Below are 17,945 nucleotides of genomic sequence, written 5' to 3'. Positions count from 1 at the left end.
CTGGTCCAATATGCAGCTTACAGAAGTGAAAACAAGGAAAATCACATTAAATTGAATTAAAACAGCAAGATAAGAACATAAAATATACCCTCACTGAATGTTAAAGTCACAGTGTTTTTACTGTTTTAATTTAAAAACCACATTGAAAGCGTGCCTAATCTTTGACAGCTTCAGACCGTATATCATTGGATTTAGAAGAGGCTGAACGATCAGTCCGTACATCGATAAAATAACACGCAGCTCATGTGGAACAAACGTCATGTCAAATCTTTGACTGATCAGGTTGTAAAAACAAGCAAAGACAAAGCTCATGAGTGAAAAGAAATGTGGCGAGCACGTATCAAAGGCTTTCATTTTGGTCTGTTTGGACGCCTTTAAACACACAGCAAAGATCCTAACATACGTGTATGAAATATAACTGAGAGGAAATGCAACAGTAAAAAGAAGGCCAAAAACAACATCATGCAGATACGACATCGTTCTGTCCGGTGAACAAGACAGTTCAATGACGAGATGGTTATCACAAGATATTTTGTGGATAACAGTCCCACAAAACTTTAGATGAATAGTGAAAGACAACAAAACTCCAACCTCTAAATTAAATTAAATTAAAATTAAAATTAAAAAATTAAATTAAATTAAAAAATTAAAAAAGAAATCATCCAAATAACAAGGATGCCAATTTGTACTTTTCTAATTGTCATCAGGACGTTGTAATTTAAAGGCTTGCAAATACATTCATATCTGTCATATGCCATTATTGTCAGCGTCCCAAATTCAATAGCTACATATGAATGAATGTTAAATATTTGAATAAAGCAGTAAAAGGCAGAAATTTCATGAGTGTCTGACAAGATATGTACCATCAAGCAGGGCAGCAAAGACGTGCTGCCCCAGATTTCATTTACAAACAAACAGCACAGGAATAGATACATGGGCTCATGCAGGTTTCTGTCCACGTAAATAACAACAATAAGACAAGTGTTAGCAAAAATGACGGATATGTATAACAGCATTGCCAGGATGAAATACAGGTGCTTAAACTTCCCTATGTTAGTGTACATAGTCAACACAAAGGACACAATCTCTGTTGAGTTTGTCATGACTTCAGTAATAAGACAAAAATGTTTTTTCTTTGACTGCAAATTTAGAAAAATGCATTTAAATCAATGCGAATGTAAAAATTACTGGGAAACCCCCAGTTATATTAAAACCCAGTTTTGGAAGAGGTTGTTCAAGCCTAAAACATCCCATAAAAACCTGTATTTAAAAGCATTAACGATATAAACCCTCAAAAAGCTACAATACATGTGTTTGATATACTCCTCCGCTCCCTACTGTGACAAACAGACACAATTGCTTTATACTCAACTTTCAGCAGCTACACACACACACACACACACACACACATCAAGCATGAGGGCTTAATTAAGATGCAGCTCAGTGTTTAGATGTATACTTATTGCCTCACCGTATTTAATCTGCCTTGCTGTAACAAGCTTCATTCAACGTCCCCTTGTGGTTTTAGTCACTGATAGGACTGAGATGGACAGTCACAGTTTTACTTTGTTTTAAAAGCATTTATTTGGGGGGAAAACGTGACGTGTAAAGATGAGTAGTCGGCAAACTTTGACCTGAGGCTTGTACCATGAAGCAAGTTTAACTAACTGGTTCGAACCTGGGGTGGGAGGCTCGAACCCCGGGGTGAAGGAACCCCTCTTTGCGGAGTTTGCATGTTCTCCCAGTGTCAGTGTGGGTTTTCTCCAGGTACTCCAGCTTCCTCCCACAGTCCAAAGACATGAAAGTTAATTGGTGACTCTAAATTGTCCGTAGGTGTGAATGTGAGTGTGAATGGTTGTCTGTCTCTATGTGTCAGCCCTGTGATAGTCTGGTGACCTGTCCAGAGTGAACCCTGCCTCTCACCCAGTGTCAGCTGGGATAGGCTCCAGCCCCCCCACGATCCCTATTAGGATAAGCGGTTACGGAAAATGAAAGAAAGTCTTTGGGTTACCTGGCTTCACTGAACATTTGTCATCCTAAATAATCAGAATCAAAAACTTAACTGGTCCTGTTAACTTTGAGTTCACCAATCCAGCTACGACTGCATTCACAATAGGGCTGGTGCGACATCAGATTTTCACTACATGATTAGTAATAATATACACCGATCAGCCAAAACATTAAAACCACTGACAGGTGAAGTGAACAACTTTGATTATTTTGTTCCAATGCATTGTTCTGCTGGGAAACCTTTGGTTCTTGGTTCATTCATGTGGATACCACCTGATATGTTCCACCCACTCAAACACCGTTGCAGACCAAGTACCCCCCCTCATGGCAACAGTACTCCCCAGTGGCAGTGGCCCCCCAGCAGAAAAAAAGCAGCATGCCACGCTACAAAAACGGTTTAGAAATGGCCAGTGGAGCGTGACAAAAAGCTCAAGATGTCGACCTGGCTTCTAAATTTCCCAGGTCCCAATCTGCTCAAGGATTCTTGTGATGTGCCGGTACCCCAGATGTACCCCTAATCCAAGGTGGGGCCTCCTTAGATGGGACTTGGCTCTGACCTGTCGAGGCATGGACACAGGATCTCTGGGAGTGTCCTGCGGTTTCTGGCACCAGTGCGTTGGCGGCAGATCCATTTAGTTCAGTGGGTTGTGAGGTGGGTTAATGGCACGTGCCACAGATGCTCAGTCAGATTGGGATCTGAGGAATTTGGAGGCCAGGTTGACACTTTGAGGTCTTTGTCACATTCCTTGGGCCATTCCTGAGCGATGTTTGTGGCATGGTGCATTATCCTGCTGGGGGGGCCAGGAGGTGGAGACAGTCTGTAACCATAACTGTACAAAAGCGTACAAAAAGAACAGTTACACTTAATGGAAAGGACTCCCGCACACTGGTTTTGCCTGATGAAGGTTCAGTACCAAAACGTCGCAAATAAATTATATATTGCAAGTTAGACAGTGTGCAGGAGTCCTTTTGCAACTTTTTGGTCTTCTCTCTCCAACGCACCTGTCTTTTTTTAATAGATGTGCAAAGTGTTTCCTTTGCACTTAATGGAAAGTGAAAACTACTGAGCTGTGTTGGCATGTATGTTTTTCAACCCAGTCACCAGAATTATTGTTGGCATTGTTCATGTCTTCAAACCACGGATAAGTTATTATGAAGCAGGCACATTGAAACGTTTCTTTATGTTCCACCATGCCGTGATTAATATGTGGTCAGATTAAGCCACAAAAAACACTGGGTTATTGTTAGGAAAAGATCATGTTATGGCTTAAAGCAACACAATGGAGGATTGCGCATTTTACCTCACAAGGTCCCCCTACAGACAAAAACGGTATTATCTGTTACAACTGTCGCAAAAATCTTTCTGTGCATGCATTTGTTGACAAGCCAACAATACCAGTGAATTTCCTGAAGCTGGCCGTGTAATAATAATGATAATAATACATTTTATTATCATTATTACAGCATCAGGAAATTCAGCTGGCCGTGTAATAATAATAATAATAAAATATATTATTATTATGCTGGACATAATGCACGATCATCATGTCTTCAGAACAGGTAAAGTAGCCTTATAGCATTTTGTATACATGATTAGGCCGATTGCTTTATTTATTTATTCATTTTCAGGGCTGACCTCCTCCTCATAGCGCGCGCACACACACACACACACACACACACACACAAACTCAACAGAGTGAAGTCAGACAACAGCAGAGAGGCCGCGGTGCAGATGAAGGGAATATAACTTCAAGATGACTTGAAGCTTGTTACTGTGAGTAAGTGCAATAAAACCTCTGCCAGCCAAGCCAATACTTTATCAATACATGTGATCAGCATGTAGAAAGCCATATTTCAATCTGCTCTGTCCGCAGTCTCTCATTCACAGCTATATTTTACGATCACAGTCAACACAAGCGCATCGCGCTCGTGGTGCTAACAGCATTCAGTTAAAGACAAACTAAAATGAAAGCTGTATGTATGTAGGCTAACACTTTATCTTTAAATGTACCTGAGGCAGCCAACCTGCAGACAGTGAGTCTCTTCAGTAGAGGGTAACAGCAGTAACAGCGCCAGGTCATCATTGGTCGGGCATCCCTCCTCCTCTTTCAGCTCTCGCCAGCGTGTGAAAGCCGGGCCAATATTAATCCTTGTTCGAGCTCTTGTTTTATCGGTCTCCTGTTTTCTTTGTCTCCTCAGACAACACTTTCACCTTCTTTCTTTTCTTTGTCGCATCAGCCATGACAACCACGTCTAACTTCGTTCACCTCGGTTTGGCTACTCTGAATAGAGGAGGGGGATATGACGAGGAGGGGGATATGATGTATGCCGTAAAGCAGCCACATTTTGTCATCCTTTTTTGTGTCTGGGTTCCTACCCGAACCCCGAAACTGCATAGTGCCAGTGCAAGTGAAACAGATGCTCTCAAGCAATGACAGAGGTGTCATCCAACCTGTTGTGAGTTGATGTACCATCACAAGGATCTTGGATATATATTTTGAGGGCTCAAAAACTCCATTGTGTTGCTTTAAAGAAGCAACAGATAGCATCTTTTTCCTAAATATATCAATATGAAAATAATGTGGGTTGCACAGGGTAGTGGCCACAGTAAAATCAGATTATCAGCGTTTACATAGGTTACTTAGTGGCTTTGCAATAAGCTTCTGCCACCGGTGCCGAAATTTCGCGGAAAAAATCTGCTTTACGGCAGGAAACGCGTCATGTATTGCGAAATTGGTCGGTCAGCCAATCAGGGACTGGAGCGAGTCCTTATGAGGAGTTGGGCATGAGATAGTTGAGCCACGAGCACAATGGCAGACGGACAAGTGGAGACAAGTGAAAAACGGCCTAGCAAAAGAAAACAAGCTCCTCTTTCTGAGGAGGCAAAGAAGAGCAAAAAGGAGAGTGATAAAAGAAGAGGAAAAACAAGAGTAGACCTCAGTCAGACGTTCAAGAGATGGAGGGAGCTTCGTGACTAAAGAGGCTTCAAAACCAATGTCCAGCTAGCTTTCTTTCTTATGGATCAGTAAGTAACACCGCCCACCTTCACCACTACAAGAACGCCCTCCATCCATCCATCCATCCATCTATTTTCATCCGCTTATCCGGGGCTGGGTCACGGGGGCAGCAGGCCAAGCAAAGCACCCCAGACATCCCTCTCCCCAGCAACACTTTCCAGCTCCTCCTGGGGGATCCCAAGGCGTTCCCAGGCCAGACGAGATATGTAATCCCTCCAGCGTGTTCTAGGTCTGCTCCGGGGCCTCCTACTAGTGGGACGTGCCCAGAACACCTCCAGCGGGAGGCGCCCAGGAAGCATCCTGATCAGATGCCCGAGCCACCTCAACTGACCCCTTTTGACACGAAGAAGCAGCGGCTCTACTCCGAGCTCCCTCCGGATGTCCGAGCTCCTCACCCTATCTCTAAGGCTGAGCCCAGCCACCCCACTGAGGAAACTCATTTCCGCCGCTTGTATCCGCGATCTCATTCTTTTGGTCACTACCCAGAGTTCATGACCATAGGTGAGGGTTGGGACATAGATGGACCGGCGCAGCGCCCGCATCACTGCAGAAGCCGCACCGACCTGACGATCCATCTCACGCTCCATTCTACCCTCACTCGTGAACAAGACTCCAAGATACTTGAACTCCCTCGCTTGAGGCAGTAACTCTCCCCCAACCCGGACAGGGCAAACCACCGGTTTCTGACGGAGGACCATGGCCTCAGACTTGGAGGTACTGACTCTCATCCCAACTGCTTCACACTCGGCTGCAAATCACTCCAGTGCATGCTGGAGGTCACGGTGTGATGAAGCCAACAGAACCACATCATCTCCAAAAAGCAGGGATGCAATTCTGAGGTCCCCAAACCGGACCCCTTCCTCCCCCCAGCTGCGCCTTGAGATCCTGTCCATGAAGATCACAAACAGCATTGGTGACAAGGGACAACCTTGGCGGAGGCCAACACCCACCGAGAACGTGGTCGACTTCACACCGAGTATGTGGACACAGCTCTCACTTTAGTCATACAGGGACCGAATGGCTCGTAGCAGCGAGCCTGGAACCCCATTCTCCCGCAGTACCCCCCACAAGACCCCCCGAGGGACGCGGTCGTAAGCCTTCTCCAGGTCCACAAAGCACATGTAGACTGAGGTTCGACAATCGGTCGGAGCCTCCTTTTCAGCACCATGGAATAAACTTTACCTGGTAGGCTGAGCAGTGTGATACCCAGATAGTTGGAGCACACCTTCCAGTCCCCTTTTTTGAAGATGGGGACCACCACCCCGGTCTGCCACTCTGCAGGCACCGTACCCGACCTCCACGCGACACTGAACAGGCGTGTCAGCCAAGACAGCCCCACCGTGCCCAGAGCCTTCAGCATCTCAGGGCGAATCTCATCCACGCCCGGCGCCTTGCCACTGGGGAGCTTTTTTACTACCTCAGCGACCTCTGCCAGGGATATGGGTGAGAGGTCCCCTGAGTCTTCAGGCTCTGCCTCGTTCTCAGTGGACGTGATGGCCGGGTTCAGAAGGTTCTCAAAGTGCTTCTTCCACCGCCTGACAATGTCCCCAGTTCGGGTCAGCAGTTCTCCCTCTCTGCTGAGCATAGCCTGAGACAAGCCCTGCTTTCCCTTCCTGAGTCGGTTAATGGTCTGCCAGAACTTCCTTGAGGCCAACCAAAAGTCCTTCTCCATAGCCTCCCCGAATTCCTCCCACACCTGGGTTTTTGCTTCAGCGACCACTACAGCTGCAGCCCTTCAGGCCAACCGGTACCTGTCTGCTGCTTCAGGAGACCCCCGGGCCAGCCAGACCCGAAAGGCCTCCTTCTTCACCCTGACAGCCTCCCTCACCACTGGTGTCCATCTCCAAAACACTTGAAAGGGTGGTTGCAGCACAACTACAGTCCCACCTCGACAAAAACAACCTCCACGAACCCTTCCAATCTGGTTTATGTCCAAAACACAGCACTGAAACAGCCCTGGTCAAAATCACCAACGACCTCCTCCGTGCAGCCGACTCCGGACAATTCATCATTCTCATCCTCCTGGACCTCAGCGCAGCATTCGACACCATCTCCCACCCACTACTCCTGGACCGCCTGGCTGGCATTGGGATCACTGGTGTTGCACTCTCCTGGTTCACATCATACCTCACCGACCGTCAACAATTTGTGCAATTAAGGAACCACAAGTCTGGGTGTCAGGGTGTTTCACTGGCTGTCCCCCAGGGGTCAGTCTTGGGCCCACTTCTCTTCATCATCTACCTCCTCCCCCTGGGCACAATCCTCCGTCACCATGGGGTCCATTTTCACTGCTACGCCGACGACACACAGGTCTACATCTCCTCCAAACCCACCACTGTCATCCCTCCCACCTCCCTCACCACCTGTCTTGAAGACATCCGGAGCTGGATGAGCAGGAACTTCCTGAAGCTAAACGGCAATAAAACCAAGGCCCTGCTCATCGGCTCCAAATCCACCCTCACCAAGTCACAACACACCCCAGCTCCACCCATCATCATCAACGGATTCCCTGTACCCTTCTCCTCCCAAGTCAAGAGCCTCTGTGCCATTCTGGACAGCACCGTCTCATTTGCACCTCATATTCAAAACATCACCTGGACTGCATTCTTCCACCTCCGCAACATCTCCAGACTCCGCCCATCACTGTCCCAATCCAGCACCAAAATCCTGGTTCACTCATTTGTCACATCCCACATCGACTACTCCGGCCTCCCCACCAAACTCATCAACAGACTGCAAATCATTCAGAACTCGGCCGCCCAGATCATCACCTGCACCAAATCATCTGACCACATCACCCCTGTTCTCATCCAACTTCACTGGCTCCCTGTACAATACTGCATCAACTACAAAAACCTTCTCCTCACCTACAAAGCTCTCCACAATCTAGCCCCGACTTACCTCTGTGACCTCCTTCAGGAATACACCCCCTCCCACACACTCCGCTCAACCTCTGCTGAACTCCTCACCATCCCCACCTCACGCCTCAGTACCATGGGTGCCCGAGCCTTCAGCTGCTCGGCACCCAGACTCTGGAACTCCCTCCCCCCAAACATAAGACAGTCAGACTCCATCACATCATTAAAATACCAACTCAAAACCCACCTGTTCAAACTGGCATACTCACTCTAACTGGACACTGTGCACTACACTTGTTTTTAATGTTGATGTTTTGTTTTAATGATGTCTTTTATCTTCTATGCTCTGAAAGGTGACCTTGGGTGACTTGAGAGGCGCCTCCAAATAAAATATATTATTATCATCATTATTATTATTATTATTATTATTAAATGTTAGCTAGACGAAAGAGAACTGTACTGTACTGGCTGCTAGTTAATTCCTAGCTGGCTAGCATCGCAAATCGCGGCAACCAGGGACCAGGTAGCGAGTGTTGGTCGGCTGACATCCTCGTGAGGCAGCTATCCATGGACATCGCCCAGCTAAGTTACGCCCAGCTAAGTGAACACTAAACTTTGTTTCCCATTCAATTTGAGCTCCAACCGGCCGCATCGTTTCCATGCGGTACCGTTTATTCTAGAATGGGGACTGTTTACATGTGCATATTGGTATAATTCCACTGTGTCTACTGTTGTTTGTACTGATACTGTACATATTGGTATAATTTACTGTGAGTTGTTTGTACTGGTACTGTGCATTCTGGTATAGTTATTTGCATTACTATTTGTTTCTTCTTCAGATAAATCTGATAATTGTTGCTCGGTCTCTTTACTCATTTATTTAGTAGCATGTCCACACACCTTCTCATTCTACATATACATAGAGGTATACTGGTGGCTTTACAGCCTACATTTTATTTAATTTAGAGAGTCTAATAGAGTCATATTATTGATTATCTCTGATCCCCACGGTCAATTTGGTCGTTGCGACAGTGCGATGCAACACCACTGACGCTAGGTGGCGCCAAACTTAAAAAAAAACGAATCCTATCTCTTGCCTCTTTAAAGGGACATTGTGTAACATTTTCAGTTCTTTATTGGGAAAAATCTATGTCTGCATTCATAAATATGTCATCATTGGTGTATTATTAAACTAATAAAAACTAAACTATCGACTAAAATGAGACGAAAATAGTCATGGATTATTCTGACTAAGATAAGACTAAAATGCTCAGACTTTTAGTTGACTGAAACTTGACTAGACAAAAAAGAGTATGAACGTGACTAAAACTAATAAAAACTAAAATGACAGTTTGACACAAAGACTAGACTAAAACTAAAATTAAAACAGGCCGCCAAAAACAACACTATGTGAAACCTCCAAAACACACACACAATGAGAATCGATTTTTCAGTAGAAGTGGGAGACATCTTTTATTTAGCAGTTAAACTTTTGAATAGAAAATATATTTACACAATTAATAGAATCTGGATTATGTAATGAGGGCAAAGGCAGAGATGCCATTTTAAATTATTTTTGATAATTTAAATACAGAAATTAAGTCTTATTAATTATATTATCATTATTCAAGTAAGTATTTTTATGTCTTCAAACATGTCTGTATGGGATCTTTAAGAACAAGCTATATGTGACAATAATGATAATAATCTTCTTATAAAGCGCTTTTCAAAACAGAGTTATAAAGTGTTTTGCATGTCAATAATTAAGACAGACAAGACATGAAAACAACAACTGATAAAAACACTTTGGTGTATAAATACTGAGGCAATAAAAGACAGTTTAAATTAACTTAAAACTTAAGTAAAATCAGGAAAGGCTCTTTGATAAAAGTATGTTTTAAGAAGGGACATAGAAGAGATCACTGACTCAGTCAGCAGACTGTTCCAGAGCCACAGGGCCCTGACAGCAAACACTCTGTCCCCTTTAGTTTTCAGCCGGGCCTCTGGAACAGACAAAAGACATCTCCTGCCTGAGGACCACAAAGTACGTCCTGGCGTGTACGGTACCAAGAGGTTGGAGATATAGCTTAGAGAGAGACCATGAAGAGCCTTCAAAGTAATCAGTATAATCTGAAAATCTGTTCTACATCATACTGGGAGCCCGTGTAAAGAGGCTGAAACTGAAGTGATGTGATCATGTGTCTTGGTTCTCTAAATAGTCTAAATATGTCGAAGAAACAAAATTCACATGATGTATATTTATATGTTGCCATTATTAAGGAACTAAGTGTTTTTAATAAAAGCAGATAATCAGAATAGTTACGATAAGACAATAAAAACAAGGAAAATCAAATTAAATTAAATACTGAATGTTAAAGTCACAGTGTTTTTACTGTTTTAATTTAAAAACCACATTGAAAGCGTGCCTAATCTTTGACAGCTTCAGACCGTATATCATTGGATTTAGAAGAGGCTGAACGATCGGTCCGTACATCGTCAAAATAACACGCAGCTCATGTGGAACAAACGTCATGTCAAATCTTTGACTGATCAGGTTGTAAAAACCAGCAAAGACAAAGCTCATGAGTGAAAATAAATGTGGCAAGCACGTATCAAAGGCTTTCATTTTGGTCTGTTTGGATGCCTTTAAACACACAGCAAAGATCCTAACATACGTGTATGAAATATAACTGAGAGGAACTGCAACAGTAAAAAGAAGGCCAAAAACAACATCATGCAGATACGACATCGTTCTGTCCGGTGAACAAGACAGTTCAACGACGAGATGGTTATCACAAGATATTTTCTGGATAACAGTCCCACAAAACTTTAGACGAATAGTGAAAGACAACAAAACTCCAACCTCTAAAAAAGAAATCATCCAAATAACAAGGATGCCAATTTGTACTTTTCCAATTGTCATCAGGACGTTGTAATGTAAAGGCTTGCAAATACATACGTATCTGTCATATGCCATTATTGTCAACGTCCCAAATTCAATAGCTGCGTATGAATGAATGTTAAATATTTGAATAAAGCAGTAAAAGGCAGAAATTTCATGAGTGTCTGACAAGATATGTACCATCAAGCAGGGCAGCAAAGACGTGCTGCCCCAGATTTCATTTACAAACAAACAGCACAGGAATAGATACATGGGCTCATGCAGGTTTCTGTCCACGTAAATAACAACAATAAGACAAGTGTTAGCAAAAATGACGGATATGTATAACAGCATTGCCAGGATGAAATACAGGTGCTTAAACTTCCCTATGTTAATGTACATAGTCAACACAAAGGACACAATCTCTGTTGAGTTTGTCATGACTTCAGTAATAAGACAAAAATGTTTTTTCTTTGACTGCAGATTTAGAAAAATGCATTTAAATCAATGCGAATGTAAAAATTACTGGGAAAACCCCCAGTTATATTAAAACCCAGTTTTGGAAGAGGTTGTTCAAGCCTAAAACATCCCATAAAAACCTGTATTTAAAAGCATTAACGATATAAAACCTCAAAAAGCTACAATACATGTGTTTGATATACTCCTCCGCTCCCTACTGTGACAAACAGACACAATTGCTAAACTTAATACTCAACTTTCAGCAGCTACACACACACACACACACACACACACACACACACACATCAAGCACGCTGAGGGCTTAATTAAGATGCAGCTCAGTGTTTAGATGGAATATGTATACTTATTGCCTCACCTTATTTATTCTGCCTTGCTGTAACAAGCTTCATTCAACGTCCCCTTGTGGTTTTAGTCATTGATAGGACTGAGATGGACAGTCACAGTTTTACTTTGTTTTAAAAGCATTTATTTGGAGGGAAATGTGACGTGTAAAGATGAGTAGTCGGCAAACTTTGACCTGAGGCTTGTACCACAAAGCAAGTTTAGTGGTTAACACTGATGCCTCACAGCAGGAGGGGTCTTGGTTCGAACCTGGGGTGAAGGAACCCCTCTGTGAGGAGTTTGCATGTTCTCCCAGTGTCAGTGTGGGTTTTCTCCAGGTACTCCAGCTTCCTCCCACAGTCCAAAGACATGCAGGTTAATTGGTGACTCTAAATTGTCCGTAGGTGTGATTGTGAGCGTGAATGGTTGTCTGTCTCTAGCCCCTTTCACACTGCCAGATTTTCTGTGAATGTTGGGCCGTTTTGCCGGCAAGCTGCGAGTGTTTAGACACACAGAGCCGGATTGGCGAGTTGATCCGAGGTGCCCAATTTTCCGCCTCATAGGGTAGTCATATTGGCAGAACCCTTTTAGTTTAAACAGACCGAGGCGGCCTTCCGCAATGGGAGGAGCTGTTGAAAACTTGTGGGAGGAGCTGTTGATGATGCCGCACATGTGACCCACTGCTGGTGGATAAACAGTAAACAGCTGATAGCAGGAATTAGCAAGCAGCTACTAGCAAGAGGGAAACACAAACCTGACAGACACTGTAAAGATGAGCAACTGGGGAGACAAGGAATTGCGCACCCTCCTTGCCCTCGTAAACAAAGAGGCCATTAACCGTCAGATGACGGGAACGGTGAAGAACGGGCCGACTTAGGAGAGAATCGGCGAAGGACTGACTAGCCGTGGCTTCCCTCCCACGTCACTGTTTGCGTCACACGCTGAGCTACATGCTTTGTTACTTGCTCACGCCCCCCATTGCCCCGAAAAAGGCACATTCTGTATAAACAAAATTAGGTAGGCGGCATTTTGCTGCACTCCCCGATTTTGTTTTTATACTGCCAATGCTGAAAGAAGACTGATTGGGCAAATTTGCACAATTCCTATCTAAAAAGGGCTTATGTGTCAGCCCTGTGATAGTCTGGTGACCTGTCCAGGGTGTACCCTGCCTCTCGCCCAATGTCAGCTGGGATAGGCTCAAGCATCCCTGCGATCCCTAAAGGCCCTGACACACCAATCCTAAGGTTGGCCGTTGGTCAAAGTCAGTGAGCATTTGTCGCCCTAGTTTTTGCGGTGTGTCCCGCACCGTCGGCACTTCGGCGTCGGCGGCTTTTCGGCCGATTGAACATGTTCAATCGGCGGCGGAGCTTGTCGGTCAGAGATATCACTCTGATTGGCTGTTCAGGTTTTATTTCCTCACCCCTGTAGCGAGTGATTCTGCCTGTAGTGAAACCGGGGCTAACCGGTGCTTCCTCCTCAGGCTCCACTTCACTCAGCTGCCCAACAGACCCGCTGCTTCTTCCCACTTTAACCTGAATAGCCGCAGCATGACGGGAGGGAAGCACAGCCAGTTAGCCTCCGCTAGCTTCCCAGCTAGCCCCGGCTCTCCGTTTGGATCGAACTGGAGCACCGAGCCATGGTTTGTTATTCAGGTTAAAGTGGGAAGAAGCAGCGGGTTTGTCGGGCAGCTGAGTGAAGTGGAGCCTGCGGAGGAAACACCGGGAGCGTCTGGATGTAATAGTCTGTGGAGGTGCTGTGGTGCTCGGCTGTACAGATAGGAAACTCCTCGGCTGACAGGATGTACCACTCACTCCACTCTCTCTCACGCAGGCGCAGAACGTACGTGCTACTTGGCCATTGGATGTAGTCTTTGTAGTGTGTTCAAATGCAACTGACACAGGGCGATGTGAGGCGACGTAGATGACGAAACAGTTGGCTTTCGTCGCCGCTAGTTCTTTGATGTCGGTTTGGTGTGTCAGCACCTTAACAGGAAAAGCGGTTACGAAAATGGATGAATGGATCAATGATATTATAAACCCATCAGCCAAAACATTAACACCACTGACAGGTTAAGTGAACAGCTTTGATTATTTTGTTCCAATGCATTATCCTGCTGGGGGACCAGGAGGTGGACCATGACTGTACAAAAGCGTACAAAAAGAACAATTACACTTAATGGACAGTGAAAACTTTTGAGCTGTGATGGTTAGTGATGATGCGGTGAAACAAAGAACCCTTTGGAATTGATCTCTGTTTATTTGAAGCAGGTACAGTGAAACATTTCTTTATGTTCCAACCATGCTGTGATTAACGTCAGGATAAGCCACAAAAAACACTGGGTTATCGGTAGGAAAAGATCATGTTATGGCTTAAACAAAACACTTTATATGGCAAATCCCTGCAGGCGATGTCTCAGTAAAAACAACCGCTTTTCAGGAACAATCCCAGCAGATAAAGCAGTGATGTGTTGGTAAAAACAACCACTTTTTGTTGCACTATCCCAACTACAAACAGTGATGACTCGCTAATAAACAATCGGTTTTGTTATTCTTTGGTCTCAAACAGTGGCAACTTGGCAGGGATCTTGCCTGTGTGTTACGGCCTTCTATTTTTCTGTCACTATGATGAAACATAAGTGATGTAATTAACCCACTTTAAAACTTATTTGGATACAGTAAATTTACAGTAGTTTCAACAGCACTGGGCCACACACACACACACACACACACACACACACACACACACACACACACACACACACACACACACACACACAAGCCCAGAGGTGATGTAAGCTCACTGTAATGAGAGTCATTAGGTCCTCTACTGTGACCTCCCCAGTGTGCCACGTCTATGGTTGTAAACAGGCCTCAGGGAGCAGGACTGGCTACGGCCACACTTCACACAGCTAATTACTGTATGACCCAGCAGCTAATGTCTGTTGACCTCATGGGAGGCTCCTCTAAGCAAACACCAAACACAGTGTTGGAAAAAGTAGGTCTTTACTCATGTAATACTAGAGCAGCAGAATAAGCTCCAACTGTTCGTCAAAATGGCTCAATTGCTTTATTTTTCCCTCTAAACTGGCCAACCGGCGCTACAACAAATTCAGCATCGCAGAGCTGCAATGATTCAAAGCAACCCAGACTGAATCCTCCATTATTTCAGCTTTAAAATTGTGGAGCTGTTTCTCGTCTCAAACTATAGGATTGATTTTTCTCCACCAGAATGTCAACAAAAGATGTCACATGTACCTTTGTATCTTTGACACAGCTGCTAAATCTGTAGTGGACAGTGTCCTTTTTCTAAAATGTACAAACACTTACATACAATAGATACATCAGGTCAAGCAATCAAGCTGCAAGCAGTGGTGGCCCAGGGTCCGTCATTAGAATAATAATTAGAAACTTGTGTAGTTTAAAAGCTTAATCTCTTTTTGGGTTCCCTGTTTAAAACTTAGGACTGTCTGATAGTTGCCATAGTCTAGTGATACTTGGCCCAATCCCAATACCCCCCCTTGTCCACTACCCCTTAGCCCTTGGCCCTACCCCTAGCCCTTGCCCACTACCCCTTGGCCCTCGGAATGAAGCAACGAGGGGTAGGGGTTGAAATCTTTCCCTAGGAATTGGGACACCACTCACTATGTCACCGCGTCAGTTACGTTCACGCATACGTAACTATTTTAAACAGGAAGCCGTGAGCCATCCACATTTCCAACCGGCATCTACAATGGAGTCTCCAGTTGAGTTCATCCTACCAATCGCGTTTGCTATATTCATCATGCTTCATTTGATGAATGACAGACGACGAAATGATATGTACGGCAGGGTACTTCTGCTAGCTAGCTAACAAGCTAACATTACGAGGCAGCATAGTTATACTAGCTGGCGTGTTATCGTAATGTGAAAAGTCCGACAATTTTGCAGAACAGGACAGATGACAGACACCAGATAGTGCGAGCTAGCTAGCTAGCTAACAAGCAACGATGACGGTAACGTTAGCTAGCTGGCTAGCTTTCTATCAACTCCAATCTAGACATCGTGAATAGCAATAAAAAATTGTGATATCGTTCTCTACACAAATACAGTTATTCGAAAAAGTTTTTACAAAAGTTCCATGTTTATTTGCGAAATTATACGTACATATATGAACTTTTTTCCCCGTCTCTTGCTCGGTGGTGGTAGCCATGGCGACGTCCACCCATCGCTGGCAAGTCAGCACCTGAAATCCCTCGCTCCGAAGGGCTAGTTTCATACCCACTACCCCTCGTTATGCCCCCTACCCCTACACGCAAAAAAGAATTGGGACACCCCTAACCCTCATGGGAACGTGCAAAGGGGGGGTATTGGGACGGGCCCCTTAGCTTACAGCTTGTGGGCAAAATCTGGCCCCTGATAAGGTGTTGGGCCTTTTCACTGCCGCACGGCAACCGCCATACCTGCAAGAGTGTTCCCTAACAAAGCAAAGCAGCTGCTGCAACTACAATCCAGGGCTGTGACGACAGCGAGGTGCTTTGGTGAATGTCACTGACGGAAGTGCAAGCTATCTTGGCGCCATGTAGATAACAGCATACTGTAATAAGACAGTGGGAATCACCGAAAGTACCAAAGATTTCTACATGTTTGGAAACATTATGAGCTCGCTACAGCAAACTCTGTGGCAGCAAGTGCTTCATACCCCTACTGCTGTGTTGGAAACCCCTTCCCTTCTGCCACCTTCCTCTTTTTGAAATAAGGCTGTGAGTTACTGCATAGTGGTGTGGAAGCAGTTTAAGGTGCTAGAGTGCATAAAAAGAATCAAAATAGAGCTTGTTTAAAAATTTTTAAAAAGTACCAGGGGAGGATCCACTGAAGCCCCTGACAAGATTCTTCTTCTTCTTTGTTGGCATCCTTCAGGTTGCATTACTGCCTCCTTCTGGTTTTATCCGACCACAGCCATCATAATTTTCTACAGTCTTCTCATGAGTCCTGCTGCTTTCAGAAACCTAATTAACCTAAATATCACCTTTCTCCCCTCCAATGTGTCTCCACTCTCACGCACGTCCTTAATCCTGGCCTCCCTTTGTCCTACCCTCTGTAGTCCTGCCATCATCCCCCTTCTTACTTTCTCATTTTTCCTGCAAGAAATAAGAACTGACTCCTTTACTCTACACTGACTACAGTAACCTGTTGGATGTTTCCCTAATACAAAAAGTGTGCTATTCAAGTTGCTGTGACCTGTTCTCAATCTGCTAATAATTACTTGCTCCTTCCTGCTGCCTCCCCTACTTTTACCCCCTTTTTTTGTTTTGAACTTGATATAAATGCCTTCCTCTTGTTGTCGGTGAAGATTCTCAGTCATCCAGGTCATGGTAATCCTAAGCGCTATATCGTAGGCAACTGGACATGAGTTTCTTGAAGACGTTTCGCCTCTCATCCAAGAGACTTCTTCAGTTCTAAATGACTGGTGCGGAGTCAGCCTTACAGAGTTGTTGAGGTCACATGTGAGTCGTTGACCCACCCGGCCATCTTGTGAGAGGTGAAATGTCTTCAAGAAACTTAAGCAAGTCCAGTTGCCTATGATATAGCACTTATGACTTCCTTTTGTCCCCCTGATAGATGTCCAGGCTAAATCCTTATATCCTAGAAATGCCCCTGTACACATGTGCGGGGCTGCTGACTGGCCCCTGACCTCCTGTCATCTTGCTAAAGTGGTCCTTGTGCAATGCAAGTTGAGTATCCCTGCCAGAGTGTATCTTTATTATCACTGTGTGGCACATGTGAATAACTGGGAAGATGGTGTTCATATTCAGCTTTACTGCAATTGAGTGACTCTTGGCAGATTATATTGAGCTTTGATTCCACACTGGAAAACAGTGAGATCTTTGCTTTTAAAAACCCTGCACGCACATTGAAGTTGCACATGTCATGGGTGAAATGTAGTTAGCTAGCTAACATTAACTACCAGTATGTTAATTTTTCATGTGTAATCTTTGATGTTATGATAATGACATTAACTTATCTTGTAGCTAGTGGTCTGTCGGCTGAATTCATTCATCCTCATCACAAGGGGTTAGGAACCTGAATTTCATATTTCAAACTTAATTGACACCAAAGTAGCGTTACATGATGAATATATCTACTTCTCCAAACTGTACCTTGTGTGATTTAAATCAATTGGGGACTTTCTTACATATCATGTGGGACGGATCATCAGTGAATAATGTCTGGGAACAAATAACAAAACGCCTATCTGAGATTTGGGTGTTAAAGTTGACAGCTTTCCAGTATGTATGCTGCTTAATGATGATTCAGGGCAGAACTTTAATCACATTCAAAGGCAGCTATGGTTATCAGCATGCAGTTTTACTCTATAGTGCACGTTTGAGAAACTGTATAC

The 17,945-nt window shown here is 44.4% G+C and overlaps 2 protein-coding genes across 2 annotated transcripts; both read right to left on the bottom strand.

The window, feature by feature from the left end:
- Window positions 1-117: 117 nt before the first annotated feature.
- LOC126393473 (olfactory receptor 5AC2-like) lies at window positions 118-1,103 on the bottom strand. Its single transcript, XM_050049660.1, has 2 exons — window positions 652-1,103; window positions 118-598 (listed from the first exon to the last, which is right to left on the bottom strand). Exons 1-2 carry the CDS (start codon window positions 1,101-1,103, stop codon window positions 118-120), a joined length of 933 nt encoding a protein of 310 aa, XP_049905617.1.
- Window positions 1,104-10,274: 9,171 nt separating this feature from the next.
- On the bottom strand, window positions 10,275-11,207 carry LOC126393472 (olfactory receptor 52L1-like). The gene has a single exon (XM_050049658.1). The coding sequence runs from the start codon at window positions 11,205-11,207 to the stop codon at window positions 10,275-10,277; it is 933 nt and encodes a 310-aa protein (XP_049905615.1).
- Window positions 11,208-17,945: the final 6,738 nt, after the last annotated feature.

Source organism: Epinephelus moara, chromosome 7, assembly GCF_006386435.1.
Source record: "Epinephelus moara isolate mb chromosome 7, YSFRI_EMoa_1.0, whole genome shotgun sequence".
NCBI classification, from domain to species: Eukaryota; Metazoa; Chordata; class Actinopteri; order Perciformes; family Serranidae; genus Epinephelus; species Epinephelus moara.
The sequence above is the reverse complement of the archived record's forward strand: the minus strand, read 5'-3'. Positions and strand labels throughout refer to the sequence as shown.

What these genes read in the sequence shown, in the direction of transcription:
- LOC126393473 (XM_050049660.1), bottom strand. Translation starts at nt 1,103, where the DNA reads ATGACAAACTCAACAGAGATTGTGTCCTTTGTGTTGACTATGTACACT. An exon ending in GTTATTTGGATGATTTCTTT is followed by an intron (nt 599 to 651) that starts TTTAATTTTTTA and finishes AATTTAATTTAA; the next exon opens with TTTAGAGGTTGGAGTTTTGT.
- LOC126393472 (XM_050049658.1), bottom strand. Translation starts at nt 11,207, where the DNA reads ATGACAAACTCAACAGAGATTGTGTCCTTTGTGTTGACTATGTACATT.